Source organism: Podarcis erhardii (genome assembly GCF_964252035.2).
Source record: "Podarcis erhardii genome assembly, chromosome: 4".
Classification (NCBI taxonomy): domain Eukaryota; kingdom Metazoa; phylum Chordata; class Lepidosauria; order Squamata; family Lacertidae; genus Podarcis; species Podarcis erhardii.
Genome location: NC_138508.1, coordinates 53,211,669 through 53,234,115, shown reverse-complemented (window position 1 = coordinate 53,234,115; position 22,447 = coordinate 53,211,669). Strand labels below are relative to the sequence as shown.

Here is a 22,447-nt window from a genome sequence, read left to right as displayed (position 1 = left end):
CATGTGAAAAAGTGGGTTGTAGTCCAGAAAATCCAAAGTAAATTTGTTAGCCTTTAAGGACTCCTTAAAAATTATTTACATGCTGACTGTTTATTCACCTCCATAAAACATTGAAACTGGCATCAGTTTTATTTTAGCTTTTTAAATCATTAAAGCCAATCAGTTTCAGGTCTGTTTCTCCTTAACAACTGGTTTTACTTTCACTTAATATTGGCCTGTTACTTTCACAAATTTATTTGCAATTTGACCTGCCTTTAACCCCCATAGCCCCCTGGGAGGAGCTGAGTTTATAATGCCAGTCCACCATGGACCCACAGAAGAATTAACCTGCATCAACCATTATATAGATTGATTGAGGCTATACTCATATTGCCAAAGGCATTGTAGGAGCAATATAAATTCGACCATAGGAAATTTTGAAACCATGCTAGGACAAAAGGAAAGTTCCTTTCCTTATTTCCATCTCCTTACACCGGCTTCATACATTACAGCAGTAGCATGTTTGCTTCTGTGTCGTGGAGCTGCTTGTAGATCAAGACCAGAAATGTCACGTTGGAAATAAAACCTTTGGTTCCTCGAGTCTCAGAATTGCTTTTGAGTCACACAAAAGTACTTTGAAGGTTGAAGGGTTGCACATGAACCAGTCTAGACCTCAGGAAGTACTGGCAGGGGTGTGTTTGAGGATAATATATGTTGTAGCTTTATTATTGTCTAGGCTAGTTACTTTTGTTAGAGATCCATAGTCTCCTGGCCAGAGAGATTTTTAAAATTCTTTTATTTTAAATTTCAAACCAGTGCTAAGGAAAAAATGCATACCTGAAGAACAATATCAGGTTTAAAGGACCACAACCTTTTAGCAATTAGCTGACACAAATATATTCAGCATTTATAAAACATATATAAATGTATATAAAACATATTACTTTCTGGAGCATGCTGTACAAATGAGTACTGTGATTAAGGAATTTCTACTATCTGAGCTCTCTTGAGAAAGAGACACGTAGAGAAACCCATGATATGTGTGAAAAACAGTCACAAAGGGTCACAGATTATAAATTGCCTATGCAATGTTGTATCACGCTAAAGCATTCTTTTTCTGGAATCATCATCATTTTCCCTGTTTCTGTTGTTCAGGCTGAGACTGCTGTTTGCTAATTGGGCCAACACACAAGATGGGTTGTAACAAGAGTCTCAAGGTTTGCATAAATACAAAAAAAGCAAGGGGAAACCTTTAGAGAGAGCTCAGCAGCCACACCATACTGATTAACTCTTGGAGATTGGGATAGGAACCCAGGTGAAATGGAATGAGGTATTATGAAAGAAGGCGTGAATGGTTGAAAGCAGCACTCCACACTGTTGCAGGTTCTATATGTGTTAAGATTTTTGAATTTTTGAAATATTGACATTGTATAGCTTGTAAACATGAAACTCAATGCTAAGCTTGATACAGGGTTGCAGTGTTATCTTGTTCAGGTGTGCAGTTTCCTAATACTTTGCTGTTTTTCTTAAGGATGCACATTATTCTTCTACGAAAGTGATGGCAGATCTGGAATAGACCACAACAGCATCCCAAAACATGCTGTCTGGGTGGAAAACAGCATAGTGCAAGCAGTGCCTGAGCACCCAAAGAAAGACTATGTTTTCTGCCTCAGCAATTCCCTTGGTGATGCTTTTCTGTTTCAGGTTTGTTCTGTCCTTGATTCATTACATAATTGTTTTCTTTCTTTGCACTTCATTCAGGCAAAGACCCAAATGGTGTCCCAGCAGCTGAAAGATGGTACCTTCACACCTGATTGTTTAGCGGCCTAATTATTTTATCAGCGGGTAGTCTTTGCTTTTGTGGCAGGTTCCAGTACACTTCAGTGTCAAGATGCAACCAAATGGCTGTGTGACTTTCTTCAGCTTAGAGTTGATAAAGATCTGCTTCCAGTTTCTTAGGGGGGCCAGACTGTGTTATGTAGAGCAGTCACTATGTTGTGACATATTTGGGGCACCGTCTTCTGTCACAAGGAAATAATATCTAGGATCTAAAGGGAGATGTGTAAAACGTGCAGTTAATATATTTAGGGTTGAGTAGATCTGGGGAAAATATACTTCACAGACCAGTAATTCTTTATGTTGCAGATCAGGGTATAGAACACTGTGCTTCTCAGTACAAACCAGGAACATAGGAAGCAGCCTTATACAGAGCCAGACTGCTGGTACATCTATACTTTCTCCAACATTGTTCTTTATTGACACTTAGATACTGGATATTGGCAAACAAGTCCTAATCTCTAAAGGCACAGGGGCTACAAAGCCTCAGAGTTATGCTTTTGCCTTCTGTCTATCCTTTTAAAATTAATCTGTCTGCCTTATGTTTGTTTTCCTATATGCAGTGAATGAGAGTACCATAATTTACATTAAAGGGGGGGCGGGGCGTTCTTCCTTCATGCATGAAGTGCATTTTCCAAACTGGAGTGGCTCACTTGGTTGGGCTGGGGGGTTGTACAAGAACATATGGAAACAGCATTAGTGTAATAGACCATGAAGACCCTCCCCAATCGTATCTACATACTTAGACTGCTGCAAAATTGTACAGATGCATTTTGTTTAGGAAAGCTCGATTCTCAGAAAACAAATGTGGAAGGGGCAGAAAGGTCGCATGGAGTGCATGGCTTTTATGGTAACATAGAGCCTTATTTATTGCAAGTTCCATGCTGAGACATCAGCTTAGGTTTTCCAGTAACCTCGCATGGGAAAGAGCACAAAATGAACTTCTTCTTTTTTTGGAAAAAGAATGAATTAGTGGGTTCTTTTCTTTTGAATTGTAAAGCTATTTGTTTGCAGTGTGTTGGAGCCCTTCTGAATCTAAAGGATTTTGAGGCTGAAACACGAGATGGATGAGAGGGGAGGAAGAACAATTGGACATAATTATGGAAATAATTGGCAAGTTACTGTAGCCTACAAGCTTGATGTGTTGTGCAGAGAACTGCTAAAGCATGTACATCATTTGAGCTAGCAATAATATAGCCTAGCCCACATAATTCATGTACATTTAGAGTAACATGCAAACAGAATAAATAAGTTTCTTTACCGGGAATTGCTGCTTAGAATTTTCTGTGCACAAGTTCTTGACGGTTTTTTATCTCATTTACCACTCTACATTCAGTAGAAACTGCTGATGTAACTGAATTCAAAACGATGACGACAACAGCAACAACATTAATAATGGTCTTTCAGTCCTGCCAAAGGATATTTTTCATTGTAATCCTGTTCTTGCATTTTTGCATCCAAACATGCCACACGCCTGCTACTAATTTCCTCCTCAGCCAGGCAGCTGTGATGAGGCCTACACAGAGCCATTAAATTTGAAAGTCCCTTGGTGTTATTTCCAGACTTGCTGTGTAAGTCTGGTCTCCTACACCTCCCCCCTCCCCAATGCAACTTAAAATAATAATAATAATAATAATAATAATAATAATAATAATAATAATAATAATAATAATAATGTCCCCTTTATGTGACCACCCAGTCAAAACATTGCCGTAACTGAAGACTGATTTTTTTGAGGTGGAAATCCATTAAAATATTAACTTTACTCCAAGGTTTCTGTACATTTTGAATCAGGATTGTTCTGTCTGATTTCCACAGCTAAAAGAGCTGTTGTTACTATCCAGCTTGGTAGCATTGCTTGGTGAGCAAGAGTATTTTGCCTTGTGGCTCAAAATCTAGTTGCTTTCTCTTTGATGTGGGCTGTTCATTACTAGTTTCCCTCTTCAGCTGTAAAGCATTGGTAGTCTCACAGAGGTATTGTGGGGCTATAATAATTAATGATTATAAGCTTTCTCAGCAACAAAGCACTATAGTTTTCATTACACTTACGATATCAGTGGGCACCATGTTCATTAATTATTTTATGAATTGTAGCGGACTAGCTGTGTAATTATTACGCTATAAAATATACAGGCATGCTTTCTGGTTACCTCAATGTCTAAATCATTGTGCTCAACGATGAGCCGAATATTATTGTAGCATTTGTGATGGGATAAAAATGTAATTCCTGAGCCATTGCTAGGGAACCTTCTGCAGCTATAAATCACTGGTGAAGATTTTAATTCTAATGCCGATTTCAAAAGGGCAAATTAAGAGTAGAATGCCTCTTCATCACATGTCTCATAAGTGAGATGAATAGAAGTGGAATCATTTCAAACCCAGCATGTTTTAACCAACATGATTCTGCTTCTCTGTTTTTTAGACTTCGAGTCAAACGGAACTGGAAAACTGGATTACAGCAGTTCATTCTGCTTGCGCGACTGCAGTGGCCCGACAGCACCACAAAGAAGACACTGTCAAGCTGTTGAAAACAGAGATTAAAAAACTGGAGCAGAAGATTGATATGGACGAGAAGATGAAGAAAATGGGGGAAATGCATTTCCTCAGTTTGTCTTCTGTCAGAGACTCCAAGAAGAAGAAGACAATTCTTGATCAGGTAACCTTACTTGCATGCATTAAATATATGGCTATAAAATAAAATTCAGGTGTCCACAAGTGTCTGCTACAGTTATTGTCCTACTTTAAATAAAATTGTTTTTATTAAATATTTTGAATCTTATAAATCCTAAAAACAACATAACACCAGAATAAACAACACGGTAGTACAGAGCGACTGCGATGATCTTAAGTAGCTGGTGTAAAACTGAGGAGCCATTGGACTTTCTGCTTTCTTTTTCAACTGTGTTGCATGCATGGGCATTGCTAATGCTGCTTCAGAAGCTTCATATATTTCTTCCCCCGTGGAGCATTGCATCTGGTCATCTTCTGTACCTTATACTTCCAATTTGAATTTGGCAACGTTCAGCTGACTTGACCAAAAGAAAATTTACTCTGATGGCAAATATCTGTCGTACTATTGCAGTGGCCATTTGTCGCTGTAAGCAAGGGAACATAGGAACCTGCATTTACTGAGTCAAACCCATGGTTGGTCTTCTTCTTCTTTGGCAATTGCTCGTAGCTGAGTAAGATTGTCTTTCATGAACATAGTCTTAACAGTGAGTCCATAAGTGACTGTGGAGGCCAATTCTGGATCCACACATCCTTCCGCAGTGGGGACATAGGTTTTCAGGCAGGAGTTGATCACGGTGAGGGTTTGCCAAGTGTGCCTTCCTCTTAGCACGTTTCTCCCTTTCGTCCTGAGTTCAAGCGTCTTCAAAGCCCATGGCACCTTTGGTATAGGCTGTTCTCTAATTGGAGCACTTGCAGGCCAGTGTTTCCCAGTTGTCTGTGTTTATTCTGCATTTTTTTAGATTTGCCTTAAGAGAGAGTCTTTAAACCTCTTGTGTTGACCACCAGCATTACGCTTTCCATTTTTAAGTTCTGAATAGAGTAGTTGCTTTGGAAGACGATAATCAGGCATCCGCCCAACATGACCAGTCCAACAGAGTTGATGTGGGGGTTTTGTTTTTTTATTGCACATAATTCCTTTATTTTACTGAGATTAGGGCAAATGCAGCCATTGTACAGTGAAGTGAGCTCCAGTGTAAACCTGCCCTAAATCAGGCAGGGATACCACATAGACTGTGGGGCAGAAAAGCAACACATGATGATACAACGAAGTTCATGTTGAAGAATCATTGCTTTTGACACTGGTGATCTTTGCTTCTTCCAGTACACTGGCATTAGCTCACCTGTCTTCCCAAGTGATGTCTACATAGACTGGCAGCAGCTCTCCAGGTTTCAGACAGGGAGATCTCCCCACCCTACCTGGGGATGCCAGCAATTGAAACTGGTACCTTCTGCATGCACTGCAGATGTTCTGCCGCTGAGCTATATCCTTGTCTAAAAGCAGATTAAACAAATTCTTGGAGGATATCAATGACTACTAATCACAATGGCCATGTATCTCCTCCTGCCTCAGAGGCCCTATGTCTCTGAAACTTAGTTGCTAAGGAACACAAGTGGAAAAGTGCTATTGCATTCATGTCCTGCTTGTGGGCTTCTCATGGTGTGATACTTACTAGGGAGCAGGCCCCATTGAGTTCACCAAGCCTTACTTCTGAGTAAGTGTACTTAGGATTGCAGTGTTAATCATGGAAAGGAACATATGGAGCCCCCTTTGCTGAGCTGCAGCAGCTCTTTAACCAGGCCTCTAAATGTAACTAGAATGTTAACCAAAGAAAAACTATGCAGTATTATGGAGATTTCTATCCTTTTCAAAGTGTTCCCTACTAGCAATCTGCACGGCACAGGCTGATGGTGGCATTCTGCTCTGCATCTGACAGATGTTAATGTATTCCCCAGTGTGCTTTATTCATTTTCTTTAGTACAATGACAAACTTCATTGCTTTTTAAGCTGCTGCTGCTGCTGACAGCCTAGGGATTTATTTTTTTATTTTTTTGCTGTAGTTCTGGTGTCTTCATACCTCTATTGTGTTTCATGAAAACACTCTCTCGGTGAGAGGAGAATCCAGCTGCAATAAAGAGGAAATAAAAACCAGAATTTTAATGTTATTAGCATCGTATCCAAGTAATAGTTGTATTCGGATGTCTCCCCCTTTGAAAAAGATATTTACTTTCCTCCAACTTAGATCTAAATCCCCCTTATAAATATAATAAATTTGGACAGTGAAAGACAATTTTATAAAATCTGGTATCTATACTTGTATGTTATTGTATGGTATCATATGGACTTTAATGTTTACTTACCTCTGTGATCTTCTTCTAGATCTTTGTTTGGGAACAAAACCTGGAACAGTTCCAAATGGATCTCTTTCGGTATCGTTGCTACTTAGCTAGCCTCCAGGGCGGGGAACTGCCAAATCCAAAAACGTTGCTCGCATTTGCAAGTCGCCCAACTAAAGATGCAATGGGCCGTCTTGGAATCTTTTCAGTGTCTTCTTTTCATGCACTGGTGAGTTTAAACTGATGCCAGAGGTTATTGTTGCTAAAATAGAAATCACTTGGTGCTTTTGTAAGAAGGTTAACTGAGTGCTGTTGCTGTGCAGCCTCTGTACATCTTGGTGATATAAGTCTGTTCTTGGCCTCTGCTGTCAGCAAAAACCTGGGTACTATCTCTTTTGGCTCCAAATATTTTTAGCATTTTGGGGGTGAAAAATTTGAATCAGTCTTAACATCTCAAAGAGATAAAATTAATAATAATAATAATAATAATAATAATAATAATAATATGTTTCATATATTCTGGATGCTAGAATCCTTTTTATTGCCATTCATTATTGTAAAGGCTTTCATTCTCATTCATTGTTAATGGTGAGAACATGAGAAGAGCCTGCTGGATCAGGCCAATAGCCCACCTATTCCTTTCCTCCCAGTGGCCAACCAGATGCCTGTGGGAAATCTGCAAGCAGGATTGGAGCATAGGAGCACTTTCCCCGCCTGTGGTTTCCAGCAATGGCTATTCAGAAGCATTTCTTCTCCAACTCTGGAGGCAGAGCATAGCTGTCATGGCCTTCAATAGTCCTCTTCTCCTCTATGAACTTGTCTAACCCTCTTTTAAGGCCATCTAGGTTGGTAGCCATCCCTGCCTCCTGTGGAAGCGAGTTCCATATTTTATCTCTGTACTGGATGAAGAAGTACTTTCTTTTATCCGTCCTGAATATTACAGTGTTCAGCTTCATTGGATGTCCATGAATGGAGGTGGGGGGCTTTTAGCTATCCACTTTCTCCATGCTATGCGTAATTGTAGTGGTTAAGAGCGGTGGACTCGTAATCTGGTGAACTAGGTTCGCTTCCCTGCTCCTCCACATGCAGCTGCTGGGTGACCTTGGGCTAGTCACACTTCTCTGAAGTCTCTCAGCTCCACTCACCTCACAGAATGTTTGTTGTGGGGGAGGAAGGAAAAGGAGAATGTTAGCTGCTTTGAGACTCCTTAGGGTAGTGATAAAGTGGGATATCAAATCCAAACTCCTCCTAAAAGTCCCAAATGCTGCAACCTTTCTTCATAGGGGAGTTGCTCAGCCACAATCAATTCATATCCCATGAGCGTATACAGATATATTATAGAAGTAACTATCACTGAGTCAATTATTGCATAAGCAATTGTTGGAAAACCAGTTTGGTAACTATTTTAGTTGAAAAGTGGCAATAATAATCTATGGTAACTTTTACATTATTTCTGCTAGTGTTGTGATTTGATTGTGTAAATCTTTTGGATAACAAGTTAATAGTTTTAATAATACTTTATCCAGAAAAGGATAACTGACTGGTCTCAGCTCATCATGCTGAAGAAGGATAATGTATAACAAAGTGAGAAGTTATCCAGTAATGTTTGTAGTTAGCTACTTTAGAGCTGTGGCATCCTCACCACCAAACCTATTTCAGGCTGTGTAAGAGAGTGACCTATCCCTGAGCCCACAGCTGCAGCCAGAACAGAGTGGAAGGGGCAGCCAAAATGTGTCTGAAAGGCAATTTGAATGCATTCTGTTTTGCTTCTCAGAAGGGAGAAGCAGATGGAGAGTGTTGGGCACCAGAGATAGTCTTTCTAAGCCACCTAAGCAAGAAAGGCAGCTGGGAGCCCCAGAAAGCTAGAGAGTAGGCAGGAATGGAGACTGAGAGAAAGACCAAAAGGATAAGGTGCTGGGGGAGGCAAAAGTGGAAGTAACCTAGGAGTGAAGTAACTCCTTTTCTCTGCCCCCCCCCCTTTAAAGAGGTTGTGCTTTGTTGTTGTTTTTTGTCCCAGTTTGCCCTCTAGGGGTTACTGACAGAAGTGCTGTTAACTCATAAACTCTTATAGCTAAAGGATGCTTTCGTATTAAATTGCTCTTACGCATGTTACATAGCTCTTGCCCTGGGCTCTCTCCGTAATATAGCATAGCCATACTGGTTTCAGTTCCCAACTGCGCTCCTATAATAAGTCATCCTTGTCATACCTTTCGCTGCTCGCTCTGTCACAAAACGACCACGTAGGCGACCTGACTCAAGAGTTGGTGATTCCACTTGGACTAACCAGTTGGGAGAAAAATTCCAGGTGTATAAAATGTTGTCCTCTGCCCAAGTGATGTTACCTTAATTTGCTTTCAGAATAAAATATATCTTGGAATTTCTTCTAGCAGTAGTCCTTGATGAGAAAACAATGGCCCGTTGTTGTTGAGAGTAGCAATTGATATTTATATAGTATTATATAATTCGTAGGATGGTAACAGAATTGCCACCTATGAAATGTATCTAGTGTATGGATGCTGATTGTAAAACATAGTTAATGTTCAGCAGTTTGCCTTATGAATCACTGTGTTAGCATCTGGCTCTAAAAGTCAAACCAAAAATGGGTTTAAACTGATAGATTTCTAAAAAGAAGTATGATGGGCGGTATTCAATTAAGTTAGACTCAGCGCAGACCCATTTAAATTAATGAACATACTAAGTTAGGTATATTGATTTCAGTGGGTCTCCTCTGAGTAAAACTTAGTTGACTACCACCCTATGTCTGCCCCAGTCCTCAGCACATACAAGGTAATTTTTGATTCAACATAATTTATACAAACCTCTTTAAAAATCTTGGCACACCTTAATATCTATGGGTCCTCATTAAAATTATGAGGTCTGGCACTCTAGCTTTGCTCTGATTGTGGTGTCTTTGGTTGAATTGCTTTTAATGCACCCGGCAGGTGGCCGCTCGCACAGGCGAATCTGGTGTCAGGAGAAGAACACAGGTGATGTCGAGATCAGCAAGCAAACGGAGAAGCCGTTTCTCTTCCCTTTGGGGTTTGGACACCACTTCAAAGAAAAAGCAAGGGAGACCAAGCATTAATCAGGTAGCCTACCTCTTGAGAGAAAAAATTGCAAACTTCTTGGTTGGATCCTGAGCTCCAGCCTGTTTTGGGGGGCGGGTCTGGTATAATTTTTCTACAATCTCTGAACTTTGCATTTCCACAAATACAGGAATGAAGTGTGGCAGATCTTGGTAAGCGTCTTCCTTTGGTTTCCCACACAGGGTGTTTGGGGTGGTGATGAGATTGGCACTAGTTGGAGTTACCGCTTCATAAATTGTTGGAAGTATTGCTAGAATTTCACCACAGCTTATGAGCTGTTTCTTAAGTGCACTTTTCTGGCCTTGCATTTCTCCACTTTCCATTTGATCTGATTCCCCACACATCCCTGAATGGGTCTCAGTAGGTCGTGGTTTAGATGGGGCAACCACCCTTGTTGGATTAGACCAGACAGCCATTTGCATTTGCCTGTTTTCCTAGCCAGGAAGGAATTTTATCCAATTTTAATTTGAGATGATAATTTCCTCCCTTGAAACACTTATTCATTTGTCCCAGTAACATGAGATCTTTCCAAATTTAGAAAGCATTTGCATCATCCTATTGTAATTTAAAATAGCACGTTCTGTGCCTCTGCAGGTGTTTGGTGAAGGAGCTGATTCTGTAAAGAAATCTTTAGAAGGAATATTTGATGACACTGTTCAAGAAAGCAAGGTAAAAAAAAAAAAAAGAACATTTTATTAATTTACACAAAGGAGTCCAATTAGCTCGTGAATCTGTTTTTAGAATGTAGCCCCCTCCTTTAGGACAGAGTAAAAGTATTGAAGGGAAGAGCGAGTCATGCAGCAGCTCAGCTCTGCCAGATGTCAGCCTGTTTGAAACATGGCCAAGCAATGAGGTAGAGGGAGCTTGGCACTGCTCAGCTCCAAAGTGTGCTGCAGAGAAGGGAACTCTTAAACCTTCAATGGTATTTCTGCGAGTGGGGCCAGTAGGTTCCATGGTCATTGGCCACTGGAGGTGGGTAGTATTCTGATACTGTAGTTTACCTATGCTACCATTGATTAAACCTTTGTCTATGAAGAATATTTGGGGGGGGGGAGGAATTCCTTGTATCAGAAGACCTATTAGAGCAATCATTTTTAATAGCTACTTGTTTAATCAGAATTGAATTTAATTCTGCCCCTAAACCTATGTTCACACCTGTCTCTATAAATATGAGGCAGGATTCTTTTCTTCCTTATCAGGACATGTAAGAATGTAGTAATTGTCCTCGTGGATCAGAGCAAAGTACTTGTCTAGTTCAGCAGTCTGCCTCCAGCAGTAGTCAGGCACATGCTGCCAGGAATTTTTCACACAGGTTTCTGATAATCCCTCCTCAACAACCCCCTCGCCTCAGTTTTTATTCAATTTTCCAGGATTTGTGCTTGTTTATTTTGTTCATATGACAACTCGGGTTTTTAAAAGTTGTCCTTGATTGCTCTTCATCCATGTTAGCATCCTTTTTGTACTTTTCTGTGCCTTCCTTACTTTTATTTGGACTTCTATTATATTGTCTTTTAAAACAAAGGTGAGGGGCAGATGTTGTTGGACTATAACTCTCATCCCTGATCATTGGCCATGCCGGCTGGGGCCGATAGGAGTTGGAGTCCAGCAACATCTGGAGGATCACAGGTTCCCCACTTTAGAAAACAAAACAAATACTCAGCCTCCCAGCTTTCAGAAGGGATTTTCAGAGAGTTTCATTTGGTTTCTGAAATTAAAGTTCTTTTTTCAGGGGTTCAAGAAAAAACTGAGGAGGAATTACAGGGCTGTGTTTACTGTGTTCAAAGCTGTGTAGAGCTGAAGTAGCCATTGGGGGGAAATGGCTTTAGCTGAATATACTGGGATAATACTTTCCTCTTATATGGATCCCACATTATGGACACTAAGATTATAATTGTAATTGCTTATTTGCCTGGAGAACCAGGCATGTAGCAGTTCCTTTTAGGGGCAAGTCTAGCTCTTCCTGATATTCCTTGATGCCTTGCCACAACTGGTCTCCATATTTGCCCTCTCAAGGTCTGAGCAACCCTTTCTTCAGGGTAAGGCCCCTTCCTGCATTCAGCAATTCCCCAGTCCCCCAAACGTGGCTTTGCTCTTAATTCTGCCAAGCATAGTCTGTCCATTTCCTCTGAAGAGGTGTTAGATTTTCATGAGGTCAAAAATACTTTGGCAACATTATGCATTTCAGCGCTGCCGCAAAACTATTTTGTACATGGCGAAATCTCACATTGCTTCCATATCACAAACAATAACAATGCACAGGCAATGTGATATGTAAAGACAGGGATTGAACATGTCACTTTTATGTGGAAAATGACTTCACAGAGACCACTGCTAATCTGGGTTGATGAGGACATATAAACACACCGTTCTCTGTGTTTGATCAATGTCTACACTGTAGAGAGACTTCTACTCTGCCAATTACAGCCCTACCCTGTAACTCCCTAAAGAATACTGAGATGAAGCACCATTAAGTCTGGGCCAGGGGGCATATTTTTAATTGAGCAAATGGGGGTGTGATTGCATTTAAAACTAATGAGAATTCCATACATCTGTCACTTGCTTGGAATTATATTCTTCAGGGTCCATCTTAAACCTACAAAATAATAATAATAATAATGATAAAAAATTAAATGCATGCAGCAGGTTGCCACTGGGCAGTTCAACTAAACCCACAATGACTTTCTCACCTGCAACTCTTTCTGTTGTGAATAGTGAGAATAGTGGTGTCTCTTCTTAGATTTATTTATCCTCTTGGTTTTTGTGTGTGCATACATCCCCCCCTGGTCCCAAGTCCAATGTATTCCAGGAATTTTTTGCAAGCACTCTTCCCCCTTGACTCTGCTATTGCATGTGCAATAAGGATGCAGGCATCAAATAATTGTCCTTTACCAGAGTGGATAGACGTCAAAGAAGAAGAAAGGGAGTTGGCAACTTGGAGGCCAGCTGACAATCCTCTGGGGGTTGAATTTTAATTGGTTGCCTTCAGGGAAGCCAGCTCCCTACCCGTAATATAGTGCTTTAATTTTGTTATTTAATTTGATAGAAAACAAAGGCATACTTTATGGCCCTATATTTATGTTTAACTGGCAAATGAATCAGTTGTATTTGAGCAGAAGTGTGTTAATGACTGTGTGAATTTCTATTCAGAGAGAAAAAGAAGTGGCGCTCACCACAGTCCACCCACATAATCCCGATTCTGACATCTGGGTTCATGAGTATTTTACACCATCCTGGTACTGCCTGCCAAATAACCAGTCTGCCCTGACGGTAGTCCACCCGGGGGACACAACACGGGATGTCCTGGAAATGATTTGTAAGGTAAAAAAAGAAACATTATAAGAATTTTTGAATTTTCTATGATTATTTGAAATTGTGATTATAGCTATTTTACTCCACTCCCACTCCCAGTTTCAGAGTGTTCCAACTATAATGAGCCGTCCTGTGGTTTAATTTGACAAAAAATGAAAAGTTGCACAAGAATGCAGAACTGGATGGATTTTCCACATTTGAATGATCTGCAATCTGTGACAACCATATGTGTATGGAAATGTTTGTCACTGCACATCCTAAAAACCATTCTGAAATTCTCACTCCTTATGGAAGATTTAAATTTTAAGGTTTACATTTTTATTTTATTTTGGCTTCTCAGCATTTATTTGTAGCTTGTGCCTATATTCTCCTATGCTATTATCATTTCAGCACAAGTTTTAATAGAATTATATATGTACACACACACACACACACACACACACACACACACAATTCTGAGTTTGGTTAAAATTAAGATGTTCAAAATCCAAGATAGTGATGTTCCGGTGCAGAGGTCTGTAAATGTTTTAGTCACACTCTTTTCCACGCGTGCTGAGCTGTCCCTTCCATTTAAGTAATGGTGGAAGCTTTACATGAACGGGAGCTTATTGTCTGCACTGGAGCTCTTTCATGCTGAATCATTTTTATTTTGCATTTATGTATAACTTTGAGGTTTTATACACCCTCTTGCTGAGTATTTCTGTCACCTGTGGTACCTGAACTTAATGCCGTTATCCACAGGAAAAGTGGGTGAGCTCTGTTGAAATGAATTTTCCCCAGAGCTTTTTGGTCTAAATTTTAAATTTCTTTTTATTCACATTTGCATAATGAACTTCACGCCACTGCCCTTCCAATGTGCTTCCATTGATTTTATTTGTATATTCAGCGAAACATTTTGTCTGTCATTCAGTTAAGTATGTTCTATCACCTTTTCATGTGATTCACCTATTTTTCATCTGTATCTTCTCTATCAGTTTCCACGCTAAGCAATAAAACTTTTCAACTTCATTCTTTTTGAATTAAAGTTCGGTATTCAGTTAAACTAAGAAAGATGTTGATGGAACTCAGGTGTGCTGTGAGTGTGATATTATGCACCTCATTGCATTGTAATCAGCACAAGAATTCATATACTTTTAGATTCTCAGGTGTATTTTTTAGAATTAATGACTTATCCATCTATACCAGGGGTCAGCAACCTTTTTCAGCTGTGAGCCGGTCCACCGTCCCTCAGACCATGTGGTGGGCCGGACTATATTTTGGAGAAAAAAATGAACAAATTCCTATGCCCCACAACTAACTCAGAGATGCATTTTAAATAAAAGTACACATTCTACTCATGTAGAAACACCATGCAGGCCCCACAAATAACCCAGAGATGCATTTTAAATAAAAGGATACATTCTACTCATGTAAAAACATGCTGATTCCCAGACTGTCCGCGGACCAGATTGAGAAGGCCTGTGGGCTGCATCCGGCCCACGGCCCTTAGGTTGCCTACCCCTGATCTATACAAACATGGAAATGGGTCTTGAATCTGCATACAAGTAGCATTTGAAATTTCCTCTAGTACTGTGACACATTCTCTATTTTCACACTTAGATTAGCCATGAAAGGTTGCATCATAGTAAATATTAGTGGGATTGTTTGTCTGCTGACTGTCACAATTTGTGAATTGTTAGTTTGGAAAAAAAAGGAGAGGGAATTTTCAGATAAAGATAACTGTTAGCTGGGTTGCAACAAATTTAACTAATCTGTTTTCTGAGTTGTAGTGTTGGATTCTTTTAAGTATAGGACAAAGGGATGTGGGTGGCGCTATGGTCTAAACCACTGAGCCTCTTCGGCTTGCTAATCAGAAGGTCGGCAGTTCGAATCCCCGTGACAAGGTGAGCTTCCATTGCTCTGTCCCAGCTCCTGCCAACCTAGCAGTTTGAAAGCATACCAGTGCAAACAGATAAATAGGTACTGCTGTGGCAGGAAGGTAAATATAAGTCCATCCCCTGTAACATCCACTAACCAACTAAACTGAAACCCTTAAAGCAATTTGTTTAACACTTTGAATCTTTCATATTCAAATGATGCCTTCAGAAACATAACTTTATGACTTTTAAAGAAAAGCCCAGTGTTGCACAGAAGGTATGAAGGAAAGCATTTATTATGGGTAATTATATATTGTATTCACTGGCAAATGAATTTCTGGAGAGTACTGACGCTCTCAGTGAGAAATGTCTTATTGTAACCAAAGGCAGATGACACTTTCAAAAAAGACACAATAGGCAACAATTATAAAATGTTCTTAGCAATCATTTTATTTTTAGAACTTTTACATAAGCAGTAAGCCAGATTCTCAGCCAACAGATACTGACTGCTCTTTTCCCTATACTTTACATTTTGTGAAGATAAATTCCTAAGTCCATGTTCTACTTCTTTTTAGGCTTTGAGCCACAAACCTATTGGGCCACAGTTGGAATTGTATTAATTTCAAGTCCACTGGGCTAAACTGATCTGTAGTTCAAGCTGTGAATCTGCTTCTTTCCGTACCATATTATCCGCTTAGGGAAATACTTATGGTTGCATTCTTTCCTGTAACATCTAATAATAAATCTCTCTCTTCTGTCTCTTGTATTCAGCTCATTCTTTTTCCTTTAATTCTCTGATCCACATCATTTCACCTCAATTTGCCACCTGCCATCTGAGAACCAGTCGAGTTCTGGTATAGTAAACATTTCATGTGAACTCCTTCATGCTCTAGATTGTGTTGTTAAGATTCCCCATGTTGTAAATCTTCCCTTGATGGCGGGAACCCAAGGGTTTCAAATGCTAGATTGAATAGATGCCCAGGATTATTGTCCTGCTATAACTGTATTGATTGTCTGGGTAGTGTGCTGTGTATTGAGCATTGGGGTGGTGGGACAAAGGTTGCTCAGTGGTAGAACCTATGCTTTACAGTGGAACCTCTGCTTACGGACATAATCTGTTCTGGAGGTCCGTCCGCTGGTCGAAACGGGACACTAGAAGAGGCATCTTGTGTGCTTGTGCATTCGGCGGTAGTGCGCTTCTGCACAGACGCCAGAAGCCGCTTCTGCGCATGCACGAATTGCGGCAAACCCGGTGTTTACTTCCGGGTTTGCCGTGGATGCAACTTGGAACATCCGCAAGACAAGGTGTATATAAGTTGAGGTTCCATTGTATATAAAAGAGGTGAACCTCAGACCCAGAGGGTCAAATCTTGCCCCTCCAGACCTTTCAGTCTGGCCCTCAGGGATCTCCCCAGCTGTATCTCCTCTCCAGCCCTGGATGGACGATACCGAGAGGGGCATGTGTAGAAACCACTACACTGTACAAAGTTAACATTCACAGGCTCTGCCCATTTTTGTCTCTGGCCGCCGGAAGGTTGCCAGAATGGAATGCAGCCATCAAGATGAAAACAGTTCCCAATTTTTGCTGGGTTTGATACCTGGCACCTCCAGTTTTTGCTGAGAAAGTTTGAAACACAAAAGAAGCCACTTCCGGTCACTAAAGAGACAACACAGAGCTATACGGTCAGTGGTATGACTTGACATAGAGCAATTTCCTAGGTTCCTATTTGGGGAATCTCTAATAATGAGCTTGCTGTTTTCAAAACTAAGGAAGTTTATTGTAGGATACCAGAGATGTTGTTGTTGTTGATGTTGACGATGATAGGCATAGCAACCAACCTTTTCTTGGAGGTCTCCCTTATTCTGGGAGAGCTATGGCTTTCCCCACAAGAGAGTAAATAGTTTAGAAATTGCTGTGCATCAGCATATAGCCATCGGTATGTGTGGTTAGCCTGGTGCTGCCTGGGACACTAGTCCCTGTAGGTTCTCTTAACATGTCGGACTAAATCTCGCTGACATGCCTTTCAGTCACGGCTTTTCCTGACAGCTCTAAAGCTGAATGAGCTGTGGAATGTACATGAGGCTTTTGCTGATTGCTGACTGACAGAAAGAGGCTGTCGGAAGGAGGCTAGTGGGTCATTGGTTCCATTCACGTGGTTTTGTTTGCCTGTTCTTGCACTGCCTTGTCAAGTTTCATTTCTGAACGTTTCTCAAGCGGCAGACTTTCCCAAGTCTTTTTGTTCAGTGATACGCAGCTGACTTGCCTTCCAATTCCATCAACGCTGAAAACGGTTCAAATTCAGTTGGATTTATTGGGGGAGGGCAGGAAGGAAGGGGATTCCTGTAAATGCAAAACAACCTAGAGCTTTTTGACTCGGTCGAAAACTGCGCTAATAGGCAAGGAGAGATGCTGTCTTCACAACAGATTTGGAGGCAGTAGGCCACATTGGGATTGATGTTAACTCAGTGTCATATGAAATAGCTGATGTGGCTCCGATTAGAATTTGCTACAGGCCTGAGGCAAGTAATGATTGCCCTCAGGTGTGTAGATGAATGGCAGCGCTCATTTGCCCTCCCTTCCCTCCCAGATGCTGTTATGTTATTTCCCCAAAGGCCAGAGTATTGGAGAACTAGTGGGGTTTTAATTTCGAAAGAGATGCAGCCTTGCTACTTCTGCCACCAGCCTTGGGAAGAAACATTCCAATCCTTCTGTCAGCCTTTCAATACAGGAGGGGAAGCTGGGTTGGCTTTCTGTTCCACACTGAACTTTTCCTTGCACTGCTGTCCTTTTACCTGCTGTGGAAAAGAGTTGTGGTTGTGTCTGCATACTTAGCTTCTATGGGCCAGAAGCGGCAGCTGTTTGTTCAGAGGTAGGGATAGTATGGTAGTAGTGGGACAGCCAGACATTCATTACCTTTCAGGCAGATGTGGGCCCATTCTGAAGGCCGTTTTTTGTTTCTTAACGGAGCTTCTGTTAATTGTGAGGAGAATCAAAGAATCATAGAATTGGAAGGGGCCCAAGGGTCATCTAGTCCAACCCCTGCAATGCTGAAGCTGCACTTGTTTGACTTTGCTTTAGGATTCCTCAACTGCTTCAGATTTCTGAAGTAATTCTAAAATGGCATATATAAATTCCACTTGAGGGAATAGGGAATAAGAAGGTGGAAGTGCAAATGCCATAACATCCATCTAACGATAACTAACTCTTTTTAAAAAAAATAATAATGAGAGAATCTGGTAAACACATTCATGGTTATCTGTTTTGGGATAATATTATGTAATGCCTGGAATTTTAGGAGCCCTTCATCATTCAAAATTAGCAAGTATTTGACAACGTGATGGCAAACTTTGGTGAGATTCAGAAAGCAGCACCCCTGGTCTCCTACCGTATATGTCAGATTTTAGGAGCAAGCCGTTCCCTTTTCCTATGATACAATTAACAGTATTTTCATCCACACTGTAGGTGAGCAGTGCTGGACTTCAGCAGGGCTTCCCACTCAGAGGAATGCTGTTATCTTTGCAATATCAAGACGGGGATAAGAGAGCATTTCATTTCTGAGTGGCAAATAAAGAATTTTTCAGGGGTTGTTTAGTCAGTATCTTTATAAAACATCCTTTTAAGCAAAAAGACCTTCCCTTCATTTTACAGGAACATCTTTCACGAAAAGAAAATGGTGACTTGTGCTCTTATCTATATCTTGCAGTAACCTTCTCTCCCCCCTCCCTCCTCCCCCCTTTCAGGCACATCAGCTGGATTACTCAGCTCACTATCTACGTCTTAAGTTCCTGACAGGAAACCAAATGCAATCCTACATACCAAAGCCAGAAGAGGATATTTATGAACTGGTAATGCTCACCCTTCAATAATAATTCTGTGCTACGTTTCTTGTGAGAAAAAGACTCTTGTTGTAGTGCTTGGTCTTTTTTGGTAATTAATTGCAAGCTATTGATACTCATAAATATGAGTAACTTTAAACTAGTAGCACAAGATAATTTACTTGTGTGGCGGAACAAAAGATATTGATTCCGATATTATTGTTGTTATTATTACACTTGAATTCTACCTTTCAAGGAGCACACAGAAGTATAAATGGTCCTCCCCTCTTCACAACAACCCTGTGGGGTAGTTTTGAGACTGGCCCAAGGCTTTAAGTCTGGGTGAGGATTTGAACCAAGGCCTTCTAATCCTAGTCCAACACTCTTAATTGCTATATGAGACACTAACTTTAGTAATTCACTTTTAAGCAGGGTGATAAAATTCATGGCTTGTGATTGGTGTATATGGAAAGAAGGGAGGTGGGTCTACGTTTTCTCAGACAGAGGGAGCATCATTGTGAAAGCTTCCATGGATATTGAGGGGTGGTCTTTGCCAAGCAAGATGGAGAAAAGAAATGTGGATTTCTGATGCAATGAAAAAGATGGTAGATACTGACCCCCAGTGGAGATGAATAGTAGGACGACTGGATAAAGGGGAAATTATGTGCTTTTATTTCTGAGGTCAAGGCAGCAATCTTATACAGTTGTACCTTGGTTCTCAAACGCCCTGTGACTCGAACGTTTTGGCTCCCAAATGCCACAAACTGGGAAGTGAATGTTCCGGTTTTCAAACTTTTTTTGGAAGCTGAACGTCTGACGCAGCTTCCATTGCTTCTGATTGAGTGCAGGAAGCTGCGCCTTGGTTTTCGAACATTTTCAGAAGTCGAACGGACTTCCGGAACAGATTCCGTTTGAGAACCAAGGTACGACTGTATGTGCTTGCCTTGGAGTAAGTCCCATTGAGCTCAGTGGAGCTTGCTTCTGAGGAGAAATCTAGGGTTGTAGCTGAAAATCTAAATGGCTAAAAATGAAGCTCAGCACTTCTGCAGTAATTTGCTGTCGTTCTTTAGAAATGCTATGAGTATACCAGAGAATACATATGCATATACTCTGGTTCATGCAGTTCAGCTTGCTCCTCAGTGCACACCCATCCCTTTCCCACCACCTTGTTAACAATGACATTGTGAACCAGTATTTAATTTAGCAGTATGATCTGACAAGTTATTATTTTTATTAAATTTGTATACTGCCCTTCATTGGAACACAACATAACAATACAAAATGAAAAACGCAAGATTCTCTTCACATTGCTGCGGTTCTTCTTTAGACATCTTTGTCTTCACTCTTAATTTTAAAAGAACACTGTGTGAAAAAATAACAACTGACAATATATGTCATCACAACAGACTCTCACTCTCTCTTTTTGCATTTTCAGTTGTATAAAGAAATTGAAATCTGTGAGAAAATTACACAGCAAATTCGGATTGAAAAATCTGACACATCGTCTGATAACTATGGTGAGTTTGACATTATATATATATATATATATATATATATATATATATATATATATATATACACCTTTTCATATCTAAGCATGCTTTTAAATACATCTTCAGAGGATTTATTGAATAAACCATCTGTGGTCAAATCTCAGGATTGTCATTCCCATAGCTGTCACAGTGTGCGCCTCAGTATTAAGCCTTCTAATGAAACATGGCAAATCTGCCATTTTTGTCTTGCCTGAAGTGGTGTGCTAGATTTTCATGGGGGTTGATTTTAAGTGCAAAGCCTGGCCATTTCAAGAGCTGAGTCCTTCCAGGAAACAAGCCTCTCTTTGCTAAATAAATAAAGACTTTTCACAGTAAGCAAGTCACAGCATCATCCCCAAGAAAGACTTTTTTCAAGGGCTGCCTTTTCTTGCAGCAGAAGCTGCCTTGCGCCATTCTGCCACTGGATTTGACCAGCTGTTAATTGGATCCATTTAAAGATATTCATTCTTGTGCCACTTTTCAGGATCAAAGATTATCCCATAGCAGCTTAGAATAAAGCGATCACAAACAAGAACAATCAAACAACATTATTAACTCTACAGCAATACATAATTGTTAAATGTAAAAGTGAACAGAGCAATAGAAAATTTAAAATAGCATAAAATCATCAGAGCTGAATTACTTACACTTTTAATTATTTGCCCACGTTAAAGTAGCTTACATATGTCTATGTCCTATGTCTTTGCTAATTAACAGAAATTACATGTTGGTCATTAGCAAATAAGGTTGCCATCTTAACCCAACTTACCTGGGAGTAAGCCCCATTGTATTCAATAGGATATACTTCTGAGTAGTTATGATTTAGCTTGCATTGCAATTTATTAACCCCCCCTTCTTTTTAAAAGTATGTACAACTACTAACTTCTTTGTTATGTAGATACCACCTAGTGCTAGTCACCTGAATCCAACCAATTTTTGTCTTTATACCCCAAATATCCATCTCTGAATCTGTGATAATTCAACGGTCTCATTTTTTTCTGCTGGGCTTCCATTTAGGCAGTCTTGTTCATAGTGAATATATTATCTAAGATTACCCTTTCTTGCTGGCTTTGAATCTCTAAACACAATGAGATTTCTGTATTTCATGGTACACAGTGATATTCTACTGTATTTTCTTTGTCCTTTCTCTTTCGAAAGTGATGAATGAAAGTATCTTTCCAGCTACAAAAATTACTCTGAAGGCAGTTTGATTGAGAATTGGATCCTATCCCATCTGCTTCCTTATAGCTAATGGCCAATACTATGTTAAATATATTTCCCCCAGGAGGGTCATAAATATTTTGCTTAATAAACAAAAAGGCAAGCTGCTGCCTACATCTCCCTAGGAAGCCATCGAATTTCAGAGCAGCAAATGCCTCGTTTTAGAGAAAGCAATAAATAATGCATGATAGTTAACATGTATTTACATCCTGCATACTTTGGAGCAGATGATACAAACTGAATGCACCTCGAGGCAGGACAAAGTCAAATGCAGATATCAAGTATGATGCACACTTCTAATCCAGGTGTTGGCAGTTATTTTCCTGAAAAAACATTTCCCTGAAACACTCTGTATCTCTGCGTCTGTTTCCCTTTCTCCCACCCCCACAATTTTAAATATATGTGAGCCACTTTTGCCTTACCAGATTTAGAAAAAGTATAATATGTGGAGTGGTAACATGGCTTTAATCTTGGTCAGGCCTGTGTATTACACAATTCAGTGTAATGCACAGATCTGACTGCAAGTGAGATCTATGTTTTGCTTAATATATTCACTTTTTTCTCTGTGTATCATGCACATGCAGAATCTGGAAAACAGAACCATAATATTTTGCCCAAAACAAATAAAAAACCCCATGTATTATCGTTGTCGTCATGGGGTGTGGTATTCTGTTTTAGAGAGCAACTTGCATAGATTATTTCCATACAGACTGTATGAATAATCGTGGGAGTTTGGTAAAATTTGACAGGGTAAAGAAATGGTTTTACTTGATTAAAGCAAAGTTAATGGAATGGATCTTTTTGTGAAATTAAATCAAATGGTTCTGTTTTGCCACTGGATATTTCAACAGGCTTTTCTCTGTCCTCTGTGGAAGAAGATGGGATTCGGCGGCTCCATGTAAACAGTGTCAAAGAGACAGGCCTGGCTTTCAAAAAAGGTAGGGTGTCAGGGGATGTTGTATTTCCC

At 40.1% G+C, this 22,447-nt stretch overlaps 1 protein-coding gene across 11 annotated transcripts in view; it reads left to right on the top strand.

The window, feature by feature from the left end:
* The window catches only part of TIAM1 (TIAM Rac1 associated GEF 1), a 189,154-nt gene that overhangs the window by 134,923 nt on the left and 31,784 nt on the right, over positions 1–22,447 (top strand). For all 11 annotated transcript variants that reach the window (XM_081859259.1, XM_081859254.1, XM_081859263.1 and 8 more), the window contains 9 exons: positions 1,511–1,683; positions 4,238–4,471; positions 6,704–6,889; positions 9,603–9,749; positions 10,341–10,415; positions 12,894–13,064; positions 18,653–18,757; positions 20,163–20,244; positions 22,332–22,418. In XM_081859259.1, the coding sequence (XP_081715385.1) occupies positions 1,511–1,683; positions 4,238–4,471; positions 6,704–6,889; positions 9,603–9,749; positions 10,341–10,415; positions 12,894–13,064; positions 18,653–18,757; positions 20,163–20,244; positions 22,332–22,418 (1,260 nt within the window). The remainder of the gene's footprint in view (positions 1–1,510; positions 1,684–4,237; positions 4,472–6,703; positions 6,890–9,602; positions 9,750–10,340; positions 10,416–12,893; positions 13,065–18,652; positions 18,758–20,162; positions 20,245–22,331; positions 22,419–22,447) is intronic.